This window comes from Anguilla anguilla, chromosome 7 (genome assembly GCF_013347855.1).
Source record: "Anguilla anguilla isolate fAngAng1 chromosome 7, fAngAng1.pri, whole genome shotgun sequence".
Taxonomy (NCBI): Eukaryota; Metazoa; Chordata; class Actinopteri; order Anguilliformes; family Anguillidae; genus Anguilla; species Anguilla anguilla.
In genome coordinates, this window is record NC_049207.1 from 26,169,765 (window position 1) to 26,187,022 (window position 17,258).

At 41.9% G+C, this 17,258-nt stretch overlaps 1 protein-coding gene across 7 annotated transcripts in view; it reads right to left on the minus strand.

Moving 5' to 3' along the window:
• LOC118231892 (collagen alpha-1(XXV) chain) overlaps positions 1 to 17,258 on the minus strand; it is a 196,528-nt gene that overhangs the window by 54,680 nt on the left and 124,590 nt on the right. For all 7 annotated transcript variants that reach the window (XM_035426243.1, XM_035426244.1, XM_035426241.1 and 4 more), the window contains exons 5-8: positions 17,003 to 17,029; positions 12,985 to 13,011; positions 2,411 to 2,482; positions 1,188 to 1,295 (exon numbers count right to left, since the gene is read on the minus strand). In XM_035426243.1, coding sequence (XP_035282134.1) covers positions 1,188 to 1,295; positions 2,411 to 2,482; positions 12,985 to 13,011; positions 17,003 to 17,029 — 234 coding nt within the window. The remainder of the gene's footprint in view (positions 1 to 1,187; positions 1,296 to 2,410; positions 2,483 to 12,984; positions 13,012 to 17,002; positions 17,030 to 17,258) is intronic.

Genomic DNA, 17,258 nt, shown 5'->3' on the forward strand with positions numbered 1-17,258 from the left:
CTCGCTAATTTATTCGATAATTATTTTTCTTTATTCACTCTCCATTCATAATTTACAATGTTTATGCACACTGTAGTGACACCATACTTACCTACTGTGGTAAGACAGTATTTACAGTTAACATAAATGTTCATTTCAAAGTGGGACAGATTTACATTTACATTACATTACATTACAGGCATTTAGCAGACGCTCTTATCCAGAGCGACTTACACAACTTTTTTACATAGCATTTTACATTGTATCCATTTATACAGCTGGATATATACTGAAGCAATTTCGGTTAAGTATCTTGCTCAAGGGTACAACGGCAGTGTCCTACCCGGGAATCGAACCTGCGACCTTTTGGTTACAAGTCTAGTTCCTTACCCACTGTGCTACACTCCGTCCTTAGATTTCAGAAGCATGCAGGCACACACACACACACACATATGGACATACACACAAATTATTTTCTTTCTCTCTCGCAGTAATGGCTTTCCATTTGACATGAAAAAAATCATAAGTTTCATAAGATCACTTGAAAGCAGCACGGGTGTTCCGGAAGGATCCGATTTAAACAAAAAAGCAATCACATTTGGTCAAAACGGGAATGACTAATTTGTTAGTTTCTGGGCAGTTGGACAAAGAACAGGCTCAGAGATACAGTGAAAAAGGACTTTGTGTAAATCAGCGAGTGACTATGTGAGATTGATTCAAAATAGGACGTCTAGCACTCACGTCTGGAGTTCAACAGGGACAAAAGTGTGCTTGAAATCTGCTTTGATTCTGAAATGAACAACCGGGAGAGCCAAAACTGGTAATGATCAGAACTTGGAGCAAAACGCACAAACAGCGCTTAATACGTTTTATGCTATCTTGGCTTAAGTTTGCCAGAGGAATAAAGCAAAAACATGAAAATGGGTTTGGGGGGCTGGTGCAAGTTTATGACAGTAAATAACATTATCCAGTCCAGATTGTACATACATTAACACGCCATCCCATCCTTATAGCCTTGCACACATGGAAGATGTTATGTTTTTCGTTTTTTGGAGAGTGGAAATAAAGTAAATATAAACTGGTATTAAGCAAGTGATACTAAGAAACAAGGGGGGCATTTTTAAAGATAAGGGGTCATTAGTCACAGGACTTATTGAGCTGGTTTTAATATATAGAGATAAGGAAAGGAGGATGAGGATGGTACTCACCGGAAGTCCTGGGACTCCTCTGGGACCGTCTTTACCTGTGTCACCTGGGGGCCCTCGAGGTCCGGGGGGGCCTGGGGGCCCCGGGGGACCAGCCTGTCCCTGATCTCCCTGCACGACAGGGGCAGGAGGAAAGAAATGAGTACAAGATATGTAGATATAGATATAGTCTGGAAGAGTACTAATATCAGAGGAAAAGAGATAAGCCTTTTATTGGTCATTTTAAGCACTGCCTTTTTGATCAAGTCTTAAGATCAGGCACTTCTGTACAGAATGGAGACTGTTCTACTGAAAGTCTGCGTGGTGTCCCTTCACCGGGATAATACGGAAGTTTGCAACACTGTTTTTCTTGTGTGCGTGTGTGTGTGTGTGTGTGTGTGTATGCGTGTGTAGGTGTGTGTGTGTGTGTGTGTGTGTGAAAATATAGGTTAAAACAGTAATTCAATCGGTCAGTCAATATTCCTATGGCTATAAACTCAAACTATGTTTAACTTTTTGATTAAATAATTAATAGGTCATATGGTGTGAGATCACTTATGATGGACATAACTTCCCATTTGTATTTAAAAATCAATTTAAATTTTAGCATTGATGCAGTGGCAAAACCTGTTTTACACATATTGGAAAAACCACAAAGACAAAGCTTACAAAGATTGTGAGGGTGGCAGATTGAATGTGCTATTTTCAATTAACTTTATTCTTTTTTAAGGTTTCACTCTCTCAGACACTGAGACTTAAAGTCAGAACTAGTAGTGTAATACAATTCAGAAACATAAGAACAGGAAGAAATATTAATTTGTATAATAATAATCATATCATAAATATAATAAATATAATGTATAATACTTATGAAATTATATATTTTAAAATCATTATGGTCGTGCCTCAGAAATAGAGAGAGACCATGCACTTGATCCACTTAACAAAAAAATTAAAATAAAAAAACTAACAAAAAAAGAACAAACAAACAAGCAAAGTTTTACATGCTCTCAAGACTTCACCAGTGTAAACTGCTATGATAAGTGCATTTAAAAAGGGCTACAAAACAAAGCAAAGCTTTATTCTATTTTCGACATGGTCCCTGGTGACTGAACCTACTGAACTAGTTGTACCAAGGAACATGTGCTTGTGATGCAGTGTGTGGATACCCTATAGTAGCAGGTGAAAGGAGGGAGGGAGGAGTGAGGGATGGGAGGGAGAGAAAAAAGAGAAGTGGTAGGCACTACCTTAATGAGCCGGCGTCTAATAAGCTGCTGATCAGCGGAAAGAAAGCCGTGATTGATCTTAGGGAAGACCATCTGAGCAGGCGCAGTAGAGTTCAGAGGTCAGCGGGACAGGTGAAGGTCGGAGAAGGAGATAGCCGAAGAAGATAGCCGAGGTCCCCGAATAAAAGACGACGCAGGAGAAGAGATAAAAAAGGAGGGAGGGGAAAAAGAAGAAACAGATTAGGAATGTGACAGGGGAAAAAAAATTCCAGTTTCAGTGCCTTCGCCGCTGGGAGAGATCAGCCCGTTTCCATGACGGAAGCACTGGGCAAAGAGTCTGGACCTCATTTTGGAGTGCAAGCCCTGTAACTGTCACCTCCTGGGGAAGCAGTAGAAGTGTGGGTGGAGGGGGGGGGGGGGGTAGCCTCAGGATGTCACAGACAGCTTGCAAACCAAAGAAGGACCATGAAAATAACTGCAGCGAAGGCGCTGTCATGGACACAACAGAGCTTAGTGCCAAGCCAGACCTGTGGAGATGCACACGCCGAAAATATCTTTGGAGAAGAGGACCTGAACCATCAGAACCCTTCCACCCTTCCACCAAACCCACCTCCCACTTCAATGTCTTTCAATTATGTCTTTCCAATATACTGTATAAAAGAAAATTTCACAACCTGGAAGAGTGAGGAGGATTTTGTCTGCCTCAGCCAGAGGATTGTTTCCCAGGACACACATTTACATTTTGACCAATTAGCAGCCACGTTGGAAAAAGTGATTTGTGGCAAAGTGCCGATCTCCATGTAACTTTTATCATTCAGTATTTCAACTCTCCAGTTCTTTTCCATTGTTTATTTTCTGTGCCGGCAATCTCTGGCCAGACCCTGCTTCAGTTTGAAAACGCTGTTTTCAATAATCTACCCCTCACTATTCGATGCCTGGCCATTTAAATCTCTAATGGGGGAAATAAACTGTTCCCCACGGGCTGAGAAACTGGCCATACCCTGACCACGCTTCACAACGATTGGCAATTGATCTTTTGTTTTTACCTTTTGACCAGGTAGGTTAAACAATACTCGATCGAATCTGACCAGGACACCAGGGTTAACTCTCCCTACTCTTTTGAAAAGCGCCATGGGAACTTAAATGACCACAGTGAGTCTGGACCAGTTAAATTCCCTGCATGAAGGATGGAACCTCCTACAAGCACAGCGTCCCCATCATAGTGAATGAGTGGGGCTCTGTGCTCCAAGTGGTGATCCTGAAAGGGGTGAATGGCCTGTTTCTCATCATCATGCAACTGTATGTTCTTAATATTGTCATTGATCGAATCTGGCTGAGGTTCATGTTGCAGTCAATTGCTGGTGTCAAAAATGTAGATATGCTCTCCGTAACAGTGCATGCTCATTTAAACCTTATTTTGGTGGGAGCTGGGGTGGGTGTGTGTTGGGGGGGTGGTGGTGTTTAGGCCCCCTTTTGGACACCTTTCTCAGCGCTTGCGTGACCTCCCCAGGCCTGACCTAGCACGTCTAGGCCGCCGCCACAAACCTTGACGGTCAGGATCTGATTGCTGTGCAAAGCCGCCAGAGAAGGGAGGCCAGGTAACCCCTAGGAGGGGGGGACACACAGCACAAGTACACAACACAGGCGCAACGCAGGGCATGCAGACAAAGCACAGGCACAATGCAAAAACAGCAACAAAAAAACAAGCAAAATAACAACAAAAATACAATTAAGACAGCAACATCTCATGAGAGCTCTGCATTTTTTTTCCAGCTCCACAATTAGCTTTACATGCATTGATAAAAACAAGTAACGTGAACAGATTATTTCATTTAGAAGCCTTACTGGTGGTGATCGCAGCCAAACCAGCTGCAAGCAATTACAGCAGCTCGCTATTTATGACAGGTGGGTCAAAGCTTTTCGATTTAATCTGATCAAACATTCCCATGTCAGTGTTTCAAAATGAATTATGAATGGAAAAAGTCCTTCTGTAAATTTTTGATGATTACACACAAACATTTATGTCTAAAAAATTAAGCTGTAGCAATAACCATGACAGGTATACTTTCGTCTCGTTCCAAATGCTTGTCAATGCGAGAAAAAATATGCTTCTGAAAAAAGTAGCAGGCCAATGTGTTATTGTCAATGACCTTTTAGCAATTTTCCATTGAATTGTGGAGACACTCACCATGAAGGGACATCAAAGACATGCAATCACGTAATTAACTGTAATCTTCTAATTAAACTTCTTCTAATGAACTTCTTCCAATTAAGGGCTTCTTTTTTATTTGTGAGCATTTCTAGGACAAATGAAAATGTTTCTGCTATCCAGCTTCTCTGGTCGGTAGCCAAAAATGTAAAACAATTGTACACACACGATTCAAAAAAGCACATTCATGCTACAGCCTGGCAGTATTGAGTTCAAAAAGCATTTGGGACAGCGGATTACCATTCTTGACCATCGTCGTGGAAACAGACATGCACAATGCACATTTTACATTACATTACATTACATTACAGGCATTTAGCAGACGCTCTTATCCAGAGCGACTTACACAGCTTTTACATAGCATTTTACATTGTATCCATTTATACAGCTGGATATATACTGAAGCAATTCCGGTTAAGTACCTTGCTCAAGGGTACAACGGCAGTGTCCTTACCCGGGAATCGAACCTGCGACCTTTCGGTTACAAGCCCAGTTCCTTACCCATCATACTACACTGCCGCTTATTCACACATTTACACAAGGCTTATTCAACTACAACTGAATGATCACTCTACTTAGCAGACACATGTTCTCTGAAAAACTTTAAAAATGTGTACAGATAGGGTGCATGATTTGTGTTTGCTGAAATTTTCGTTAGCTGAACAGCAAGGAAGGTTGCTACATGTGAGTGAGTGCTTTTGTGTGTGCGTGCTTAAATAACAAACAACACATTTTTACTTCCCTGGTAAAAAATGATGGGATGTAGTCTTAAAGAAGAAAAACCACACGGAGTTGGCTTAGAAAGCTTTCTCTATTAAATTCTCTGAATCTCCACTTTGTACAGTGTCTCCACCTTGTATTTTCTTTCTTTTTCTCTCTCACTCTTTCCCCGCAATCCCCACCTGACAATAAAAAATACACACACATGCAGACACAAAAGCACTCACTCACTCACCCACCCACCCACCCACCAACCCACTCACACACTCAACTACCCACCCACCCACTCACTCACCCACCCACCCGCTCACTCACTCACCCATTCACACACTCACTCTCCCATCCACCCAGTCACTCACTCACTCACTCACCCACCCACCCACCAACTGGCTCACTTACTCACCCATTCACACACTCACTCACTCACCCACCAAACCACACACTCACTCACTCACCCACCCACCCACTTACTCACCCACCCACCCGCTCACTCACTCACCCACCCACCCGCTCACTCACTCACCCATTCACACACTCACTCTCCCATCCATCCACCCACCCGCTCACACACTCACCCACCCACTCACTCACACACTCAACTACCCACCCACCCACTCACTCACCCACCCACCCGCTCACTCACTCACCCATTCACACACTCACTCTCCCACCCACCCACCCACCCGCTCACTCACTCACCCATTCACACACTCACTCTCCCATCCACCCACCCACCCGCTCACTCACACACCCACCCACCCACCCACCAACTGGCTCACTTACTCACCCATTCACACACTCACTCACTCACCCACTAAACCACTCACTCACTCACCCACCCACCCACTCACTCACTCACTCAACCACCCACCCACTCACTCACTCAATCACTCACTCATTCATACACTCACTCACTCACTCATTGGCTACACAAGTTTAATCTGACAGGAGGACATACAGTGCACTAAGTAGGGGGATTGGTTTTGGGTCGAATGCAAAAAAATAAGACTAACTGGGATAATAACATGATTTTTTAGTGACAACACAAACATCTTTTTATAAATCAAATGGAAATTTGATAAATAAAACTACAATTAATATACTGATTGATGGCAATGGAAGTTGTAATTGGGTAAATTGCATGATGGGAAAGCATATCCTCACATGGAGGCTAAAGTAACAGTAGGGGCCTCTGCCCTCTAAACCAATGGCTGAATTACAAAGGGCTCTTAAGCCAAAGAAGGACCTGCATTTTATTTGATCTTAAAATCAAAAAGACGACTCATTACTACAGTTTCAAAAGGATGGAATTTGCAGCAGAACATTCGGTTGAACAATGAGCTTCTCTCTTCCCGTTCTGTGAAACTCAGAGGAACCTGAAGGCCTCTCACTCCTGCCTTCCATTTATGATCACCTGCTATTGTTGTAGAACAGACTGCTGTGTTTAAAATCTCGAACTCTAGGTAGGGAATAAATCTCAGTGGTATAACCTGCAGAGTCAATCTGAACACGACTCACTGCTGCACATTTTTACGTGATAATTTACGGTCCGACATTTCTCTAAATGTACGCTTTACGTGTATGAATCATATAACCTGAATGTGAAATTTACACAGCGTGACGAGAGAATGAGGAGATGAATCTTTTATACCCAAAGCGTTCAGGCGGTTCCCTGTGGCGTTCAGGGCTTCCGGGCCGACGATGTGCCCATGTGGGACTCATTACGCACGCTGCAATCCAAGCGGCCGACCCCGCCGAAACACTTCTCCTCAACACGCCACGCTTCCTCCTCCCAAACAAATACCTCACAGGACAGAAGACTGATCTCAATCCTTAGCGAAAAGTGTGCAGCATTAGGATATTTTCTAATTATGCAGAATAGTTTATGAAGTTTCATTTGTATTCATATTAAAAGTGTTTACAGGTTTACATGATACATGGTACATGTTTCGGCCGTTCAGTAATCCTGTGTTTGTCTCTTTAAGAGACCAGTAATGTTTTATGGTTCATTTTGTTAGCTAGTGGCTATAAGCATGACCCTAGGCTGTATCAGGGGAGTCAGACAGATGCTAGATCCCCTCGTATCTTTATGAATTTGCACCAAGTTTCTCATGTGAAATTTAGTGGAATAACCGTTCATGCTGAATGTCCAAACTGAAACCCTCAGGGTGAACAATTATTTGTTAATTAAGAGGAGACTTTTGTTATACACATCAACCAATGCAAGTAATGCTGGCCTTATACTAGACGACTTCTAGACAACTAAAGTCTGGCACACTCTCACATTTAATAAAAATCTGTCCTAAATCATGGGTTTTTAGTCTTAGAGGTGCTCACATCTTAATCTACTGCAAAGACTGAATCATGCAGCTTCACACGTTATAAGACTCCAACAGGATTATTTTGGAAATTTTTTATCTTAGCCCTTCTCCAGGGTGCTGATGTCAGACAAAGACTGCATGCCTGTTGGCTGTGAGCAGTGTAGGATTATAAATGGCGTCGTTGACCATCACAAACCCTTTGAGCCAAGACTAAAGACTTAGGATAATATTCAACGTCTGATTTTGTTGGAACGGTCACAAACTCAGTCGTAGCCATCTTAATACAGCCTCACACTAATCGTGAGTACACAGGGACTGAGTTAAGACTGGAAAGACTTTATTATGACTGTAAAATCGCTTAAAATATTGTGAAGTGTAAGGCCAGCATTAAGTGAGCCTGTTTCAGATGTCACAATTTGGTTCAATGCGGTTAGAGGCCAGGGATCTGAAACTACACTCCTGGAGGGTCATGGTGTCTGGGGGTCTCTGTAGTTTCTTTTCAATTAGCAGCCAGTTTACTGTAGGCCAGGAAAACAAGGTGTAATGAGTCTTTAGCCAATCAAATGTCTTAAATTTAACTGGGAAGCACCATAAACCATGAAGATAGCGTGGTGCTCCAGGACTAGTTTGAGATTCCTGTCTTACACAGACTTATAGGCTTATTTCCATTGGTCAACGCGATCTGCTTGTATGCACCCCCAGTACAGCACTGCCAACCCGTCTGTACGTAATAACCATATGCTCTAACTGTGAAAATGTGTCTTATCTGGGGCATGTTAGGCTGAAATCCCTTCAAGTCCACACCAAGCTCAGTTTGATTGTTTTCACATACCACCCCCCTTAACACCCCCGCCCCACCAGACCATTGCAAGGCATTGGGAGTACACATTCCCTCAGGTATCACCCCGGGCCAAAAGACCGATGATGTCTGAATAATGATAAGTGAGAATTTTGAGAGTTTATTGAGAATCTTTTCACAAATCAGCCATTTTCTCTCTCTTTTAGCATGATGATAATACCAGTGTTTTATACGCATGCCGTGCACTGACCTACCTAAACTCAAGAAAAACACGAGAAAGTGGGGGGGTGGGGGGTGGGAGCAAATATCTGAGTAAAATATGTGGGGTGGGTGATTATGCCTCTCTGAGTAATTGTCTGTTTCCAGATGAGTTCAGTGGATAAAAATTTGCATCCGTAACGATGCTCTAGGATCTCTAAGATTTCCCATTTGCTATTTGTGTGTGAGTGTGTGTACGTGTGTGCGTGTGCGTGTGTGTGTGTGTGTCTGTGCATGTGGGGGGGGGGGGGGGGGGGGGCAATGCTAGGCAGAATGCTGATTGGTTGAAGTCAGGGATTGGCTGGTTTTGCCATTTTAAAGCCTCTTAGTCTGCCTGTGAAAACACCGGAAAGCCGTGCTCATGTTTCAAAGACAGCAGGGGGAAAAGACGCTCTTCATTTTTTCCAAATTCATCACACTTCCCTAAACCAGAGGGGTGCTGCGTTTCAGATAACTGCATTTAAAATAAACCCAGCTGCTGCATTGTTACCTAGCACCCCCTCATGCACTCACCCAACAGACAGACCATTATTTCATCCCTAATATATTACTGCTAGCTGGTGAACTAGGCCAAAGCAGCACCAATTTAAATGGTGGATGCCTTATTTGTTTCTTGCTTGACCTTTGACTTCCGGTCACGACCCTTACACCTGGCTCTCTTCTGCCAAACCTGAGAAGGAAATGGTGATTTTGAGCTTCCCACACTAGGGGTGCTACTTGGTTCCAACTCTCACAGTGACCTCTGACCTTTTGTGTTTGATCCCAACCAGGGAGGTACAGAGGCTCCTGACCCACAGATGGCATGTGCTAGCTGGCTACGGTCTGGGTTATCGAACAGACTTAAGAATGATTGTAATGTCTTCGCACATTGGTGCAAAACAAGAACTAAGGAACTATTTGCTTACATGACAAATTTACCACCGATGTGCAGACACATCCCGATCTGTCTTAACCCTGTTTTACTAACTTACTTTACTGAAGTTCATTTCCATGTTTGCATCCATTTATGAGCGGCTAAAAACTTAGTGAAGCAAATATGTGACATATAATTTTTCAAGGTTGGGACATTTTTTAAATTGTTGGTTACGTGCAAAGTTAGTGTGAAGATGCCGGGTCTTTTATTATTAATTATTCTAATGATATTAACAAAATGGTATGGGCGATGAACATGATGGCAACATCTTTAATGATAAATGTTCACACTGCTGAGGATGAAACATATTTGTGTCACTTGCTTTCTTCACTAACAAAATGAAGTCAAATTCATTTTTGAACCGTTTTGTTGTGTTTGGGCCAATCTTCACAATATTATTTAATACTTGTTAACATCAGCAAGGTTTTCATTTCAAATTTGGGGGAGACGGTTCAGGACCACCTAGTCTCTTGCAGTGAAATGTGACGTCTCACAAGCATACTAGCTAGTCTAGGAATTCAGTCATAAGAAAATATCGGGGGTGATATGCCTCCCTGTCTCCCCCAAACCTACACGTATGCTTTGTAATCAATGCAACTAAAGTTTCTGGGCACAGTGGCAGAAGAAGTTCTGCAGTTCATCTCCTACCATTTTTGATAACGTATAATCACATTGTTGCAAATGAGTCAGAGCTGGTAAATTATGGTATTCCTGAAGATTATGTTTTACTCAGGAATATGTCTCTGATAAACCTTGATAAAAGAATGTCAGTAATCTTTCAGCGTCCTTTAATTGAACAACCTCCAGGACATCACTTTAGAAGGAGATGTCTTCTCTCAATTTGTTCTCAGACAGTCTGAATTAAAACTCTTTCCAAACAGCTGATCCAGGAAACCCACAATTTCAAGGTCCATTTAAAACATAAACAGCTTTGTGAAAGAGTACCTTGACTAGTTTATAAAGCTGTTCAGAGTTTTTATAAAGTACAGTTAAATCACCCCCTCTCTCATTAGAGTTACATATGACTAGCCTGACAGTTATTTCCATAAACAGGAACCTATGTGCACAGTATTACCTTAATCAGGATTTTCCACTGAAGATTAATAAGCCATAATGCATCCATGGTTTTGCCCAAATTAAGTTAAACTCAAATTTCTATCAAAAGCACGAGGAGAGCACCTCTCTTCTCCAGTTACAGCCTCAGTCATTGAGCTATTATTAATTTATTTCTCCCGAAACCCCGTAATGTTGTTCTACTACATTAACCAACTAATTTAATGTGCTAAGTCAATATGTCAGCGGATGATTTGATTTGCTGGTGAACGCGTCTCGCTCAGTTTCTCCCGGTAGATTTCAGCACTCGTGAGGAGGGTATTCATAACGATAAGTTAATTAAATAAACACTCTGAGGCTGTAGTCTACGGGAGCATAGGGGCCATTAAAACCCTATTTATTTACCCTGGGCTGAGGTTTCTCTGTCATCTGCCTTGCGGTGCGAAAGATAAACGGTTTAGCTTGGAGGCGGATGACTTTAACTCCCGGGCTAAACGTCCAAAATTAATGCTAATTCTAGAAACCCAACCCAGGCAAAATCTATCCCACCTCCCACCCCCACCCAATTTCCTGCCCAAATCAAACGAGAGTTAACGATGGTTTTGTCTGGTCTTCTCAGTTCTGTCTGGTCTCCCTAATGTTGCTTTTGGTGTGTTCAGGGCATCTCACTGAGCCTGTGATTTTATACCTGGCTGTCTACCTACCACTGATAACAGAGAGTTACATCAGGTGACTCTCAACCCTCTGGGCAATACTGGGCATATGTACCTAACCATAAAGGGTCATGTTGACTGAGATGAAAAAATAAAAATCAATGTACAATCCTTTTCCCATAAAGATGGCTGATGTGACCAGATGTAATTAAGGGGTTGCTGTTCTTTTAGATTTAACCTCTGAATAGCCCTGAACCCCTACAACCCAATTAGTGACACTTCAGGGAGTCTCACACCCACAGTGCTTCACAGAAAGGGAGAGAGAAGGGGTTAACAGTAGTCAATAACCAAAAAATTTTAACAAAGTATCTTTGGGGGAACATCAGGGATATATCAAAAAAATATCTGGTGGCCTCCTACTTCAGACCTCAGTATGACAAATCAATGAAACAAACTAGCGTTTTCCATTGGGGTGAAATTAACAATGGTACGAATGAATATATTCCAGTAGAAAACGTTACTTTCACTATTGGCCTCCTGAAGATGCCACTCATTTCATTTGCAGCAAGAACAGTTTGTGCATCTATTCATTGAAAAAATGTATTTCGTTTTCAGACACCACGTCCAAGACCAAGAGCCTGACAAAGGACTTTTTGTGGAAAATGTAGCAGCATTTTTAAGTCTCAGATTCTCAAATTTTATGTATAAATTCTAACATTTATTGGCCTTTTACAGCCTTTGCCCCGGCTAACTGGATCGCTGTTGACCTGAACATTATTGACGTTAGTCTAGAACACAGACACACACACACACACACACACACACACTATTCACAAATTCCTTAACAAGCACTGCTACTCTGTAATTTAATAAAATGGAGGTTTTGGACGTGCTAAAGTTCCTGGATATATACAACTTCCCATCGGTGTTCAAAGCAACTAAACACCTCTCAGGCTTTCCAGCAAAGCCACCTAATGGTTGGCCGGCATTTCGCAAATTGGTGGTATGACAGTCCGCAAGCAGGACTGTTCACAAGCAATCCTTCATCCTTTCAACAGCTGATCTTCATCTCGACTACCTGATCTTAACTTTCCATTATACTACTGCACTGTTGATTTGAAAAATGTTGGCCGACTCACAGCTGTTAGAGGGCAGCTAGCGAGAACTATATATTTACTGACTGGAATAAGGCTAAGTGTGTCCAAGTGAGCGAGTCACTAGAGGAGATCATTCCAGGAAGTCCTAGTTATTTAGGAAAAAAAGCAAAATGCTATAAACAAGAGACCAAACATTCAGGCGTCAATTTCAAAAGCATATTTTCTGTTAATTTTTAGCAACAATATTCTTTTCATGGAAAATATATTTCACTGAAGAAATATGAAATTACATAAGCCTATATAGTCTTACGTCCCAAAAGTGAAAAAAATTACCTAATCCAAAATCAACAACTACCCATACCCAGATCCTTTCCCATCCTCCTACTGTAAATATAACCGTAATCTGGATTCTACCTGGAACACTTTCACAATACATAATTATATGCACATGTTTGGATAAAGGTGTCTGCTAAGCAAATGACCCAGAGAGAGAGAGAGAGAGAGAGATTGGTATTTGTTTTAAACACGTGAGGCACACAGAAAGGGGCGGGGCCCTCAAGCATGCACCTTACCCGTGGCCCCTGGTCACCTTGGTCCCCCTGTGAGGAGGCAGAAAATCAGAAGATACGTGTAAAAACACAGCCCGTTACACTGCTCAACACACACTCAGCACACTCAGCACGCATGCATGCACACACAGTGTATTGGAAGTGTGAGGAGATCTGGGCCTGGAGTCACCTGACCAAGAGTGAAATTAAAATCACCGCATGTCAGCTCCTCTGCTGACTGGCTGTTTGCTATCTGAGCAATTACCCTGGTCCACCAAGAGCCAATGGTCACTTCCTTTTTTGACTGTGAACTCTTACATCATAAAGCGAGCTGTATCCAATGAGAACTGACCGAAAGCCTCAATCAAATCCTCAGATTGCTGTCATAAATTTTTTTATAGTGTCAACAGTGTAAAAATAATAAAAACCACCACAAATCACAAAAACAAAGCAGTCTTATTTCCCTTCACATTTCTCCTTACCAGAAAACCCGAAGCTGAGGCTGTGACTACTTTGAATCAGGTTTTCTGTGCGCTCTGTTTTTCACACAGTCAAACTTGCCCTTCAGTGTTTTCAGTGGTGAGCATGGACAGGCACATAAGCTGTACATATTGCTTTGAGGTGTGGCAAAGGTGAAATTATGTTGTGTTATTATTGCACTTAAAGGCATACTATGCACGACTTTTGCTTTGAAAATATCACAAAATAGCCAGGCTCAGTCACATCTATGATGCACTGGCAATCTCTGCATTTGCGCACATATGCTGAATCCGTACTGCTCTGCCAGTATTTTCTCTTCTAAGATGTTTTCGGGACGTTTCTAGGTATGACGTTCGTTTCCGTGTGGAGAGGGTTAGGTGAGGCTACAGAGCCTATGGGTGGGATCGGGTTTCAGCGGAGCCTTTGTAGCTACTGCAATGGTGGAAGTGAAGAAGCACAAATATAGCAAAGCAAAACGACAAGCCAAACGGCTTAATGCAAAAAAACAGAGTCAACCTTGGAATTGTTTTTCCTCTATGGTGACAGCTGAAGCTCACCAAGGGGATAAAATGTGATGTGGAGTTGGCTTGTTTTCTGTTGGACCTGTAAGTAACGTTTCCTATAGCTATCCAAATAGTTATGTTAGGTAGCTATGATAGTTGACAGTTGATAAATGATAGTTGTTTCCAGTTCTTGAGTTACTTGCTCTCTGTGTACCAGTAAAGATTGTCGACCTTCTGTGAGGTGACAGACACAAGACTGAACTTATCTTTGCATGTATAGGCAGTCTTGGTGAAACCAGAATTATTGGCACTGATGTCTAGTCTCAGAGCAACCCAGAAATCTGTCTTAGACCCAGATTCTGTCCAAGCCGCATGCTTTATCGCAGGGGTGTCTATTCGCATCCGAAAAGGGTCAGTGCGGGCACAAGTTTTAGTTTTAGCCCAGAACTAAGACACTCGATTCAACTAATAAACGAATCATGGTCTTCGATCAAGAGTAGAATCAGCTGTCTTAGTGCTATGGATTAACGGGCTAGAACAAAAAACGTACACCAGTACATCGTCCCTTTTTGGATAGGATTGGCAACCCCTGGCTTATCGATTTGCACCGAGATCCATGTACCAAACATAAATCTTTACTTGACAACCTTGCAGCCTACCTACAACCAATTGTACTCAAGCTATTTACTCTTAATCAATAAAATGTCATTTCTGTCTATATTACAAATGTGTTGAATGTGATGTGGATAGAACTTGCTTACATAAAAACAATTCATTTGCATGTTTATGCATGAGGAAAAACGCAACATTTCAAAACCACCCTGTAACAAAAAAAATAAAAAAAACATATAATGGTACAGTGATTGTTAAGTGATGTCAACTCTAGATTGATATCTAATTAATGGCTTAAGCAAAGCTAATTTATTAACTGATTCGGTAGAGAAGCTGAAAAGTAACTCCAGCACAGATGCACACATGCACACACATACACACACACACACACACACACACGGTATTAGGTGGACAGTGAGAAACCAGCATCTGGAATGTTTTTTTCTCAGACCAAAGTACATAACACAAACATGTGTGGATGGTGCAGGACAGCGAGCAGTTCCAAGGCATTCTTCTTTGAGTAGGTGCGTGCTAACACGCTAACATCTTGTTTGTGGGGGGTGTATGCTAACATGCTAATGGCTTGTTTGTAACTCCCTTCCATAAGAGTATCTTCGCAATTACTATTTAATCTCCTAACCTTGTTACTGATACTCAGGCAATGGAGAATTTAGAGAGGGGAGTAAGGATATAGAGTGAAGTGGTATCTCAGGGCGATGAACAGAAGATTAAATTTTAAAGATGCATCTCAGAGTGATTAACTGACTCTGACTATTATGGGCATATCTCAAGGTGATTAAACCCACTGACATAAAAACAGACATTTTGGTTACGGCAGAATATTCCCTGGTGGGTCATTCTCGTTAAACTACGACCTCTCCATCTACAACCTTCGGCTCCCTATTTCATAAGGGACTGAAGCGGACATCAGAGCTGAGAGCTAAAAATGGGTAAAGCTCAGACAGCCTTTTGCTTTTCATGCCACATTAGGGGGTCTGTGGGCAGTCAAAGTTACAACAAAAAATCTAATAAGTAAATAAAGCTGAAGACTAATGACGATCGTTAAGATTTAAGATGAACATGAAGGCCCCTGTATCTAATTTAACGACTATCAATTATCAACTTCGGCTAAGGCAACAAGTTCAAAAGGAGCTTCTTGGAAGAGGAAGACCACTCTACCGCAGTTTGTGTATTCAGTAAATGGCTGCCACTGCTACTGTTAACATTCAGATCTCTGATTAGTTCTATGGTGCCTCGGGGTGTAGGAGAGTGATTGGTTTCAGGAGGCCAGAGTGCCGTTGAGTGATAGCCGGGGAGAAAGATACACAGAGCAAAAAAAGGAACAAACGAAGAGGGTATGCTAAGGGAAACGGAAGAAATCTAATCACGGAAAACTGCCCCTTTAGCTCTCTGTCACCCGAGTAATATTTCAGGGGAATAAAATCCAGATTGTGCCACTAAAAAATAAAAATAAAAACAGAGTGTCCCTGTCAGCACTGTGGATGTGGTCTTTTTTTTCCCCTCTTTGCTAAACTTCCAGAGTCTGCAGGCGATTCTGCATAATTACTGCTCTCTTCTAGTCCAGTGAAGAACATAGAACATTTTTCTTAGAAACCATTTCTTTTCTTAGAGTATATTTCTTCGAATTTGGAAGTCTGGACGTATTTGTGCGCTTCATTGATTCGGAAGAGAGCAGTCAAACTGTCCTCTGCTTTCCGAATCAACCACAAGAGGTCACTGATGTGTGATGATGAGACAGTGGCAAGCCTACCAACTGAAACCCTTCCCTCCCTGGGTGACACTGTGGCCAATCAGGAGCTGCCCTGCAGGGCTGCCGTGCACAATCAGCGCAGGGGGATTTGGAGGGGGGGCTCATACACTGGAACCTTAACTGAATGAGCCCCCAGCAGCTCTCTGGTACAGGGGCCTTTAAATGCCAGGGAAAAGACTGAGAGAGGAGGGAATGCAGTGAGTGAAAAATAGGAGAGAGAGAGGGAAGGATATAGACAGCAAAAGAGACAGAGAGAAATCGAACAAGATAGAGGGAGATAGAATGAGAAAGATAAAAAGATAGAAAGAGATAGAAATAAAATCAAAAGAAATATATAGAAGGAGAGACAGAGAAGAGAGACGATAGATAAGAGGTGATAAGTCATTAATGCCTCCACCCTTGGCTCTGCGGACCATTCTTTCCTTTCTGAGGGGGATATAAATGTTTAAATGTTGAATGGAATAAGCCAGGCTTGTGGTTACAAAAGAATTCGTACTTAAGTGAGAGATTCAGAGCACCATGCAAAATGCATGTTTAAAAAAGGCAATGTATTTAGGAAGAAAGTCAAGGCATAAACTCACTGTTTTTCAGGGTAATGTATGGAACAAAATACTGAATATGAAAATAATAATATTTGGATAAGCTGAATATTTTAATACAATATCTGCTTTCTTACCTTGTCTCCTTTAGGACCTGGGGGACCCTTTAAAGTGGAGAAAAAAAGAAAAGAGATCAAATTTAAGACACAGAAAATGAAAGATTATAATAAATTATAATAAATTACAATGCATACAGAATGCATAAAATATCACTGACCCTGGTCTATTCCCCTGAAAGCCAGTAATTGGCAGTGAAACAATTTGACTAAAATGACAAAAAGTAGTAAATGGCAAAAATAAGCAGGGTAGGTAGAACATCTAGTCGAGGGTTTG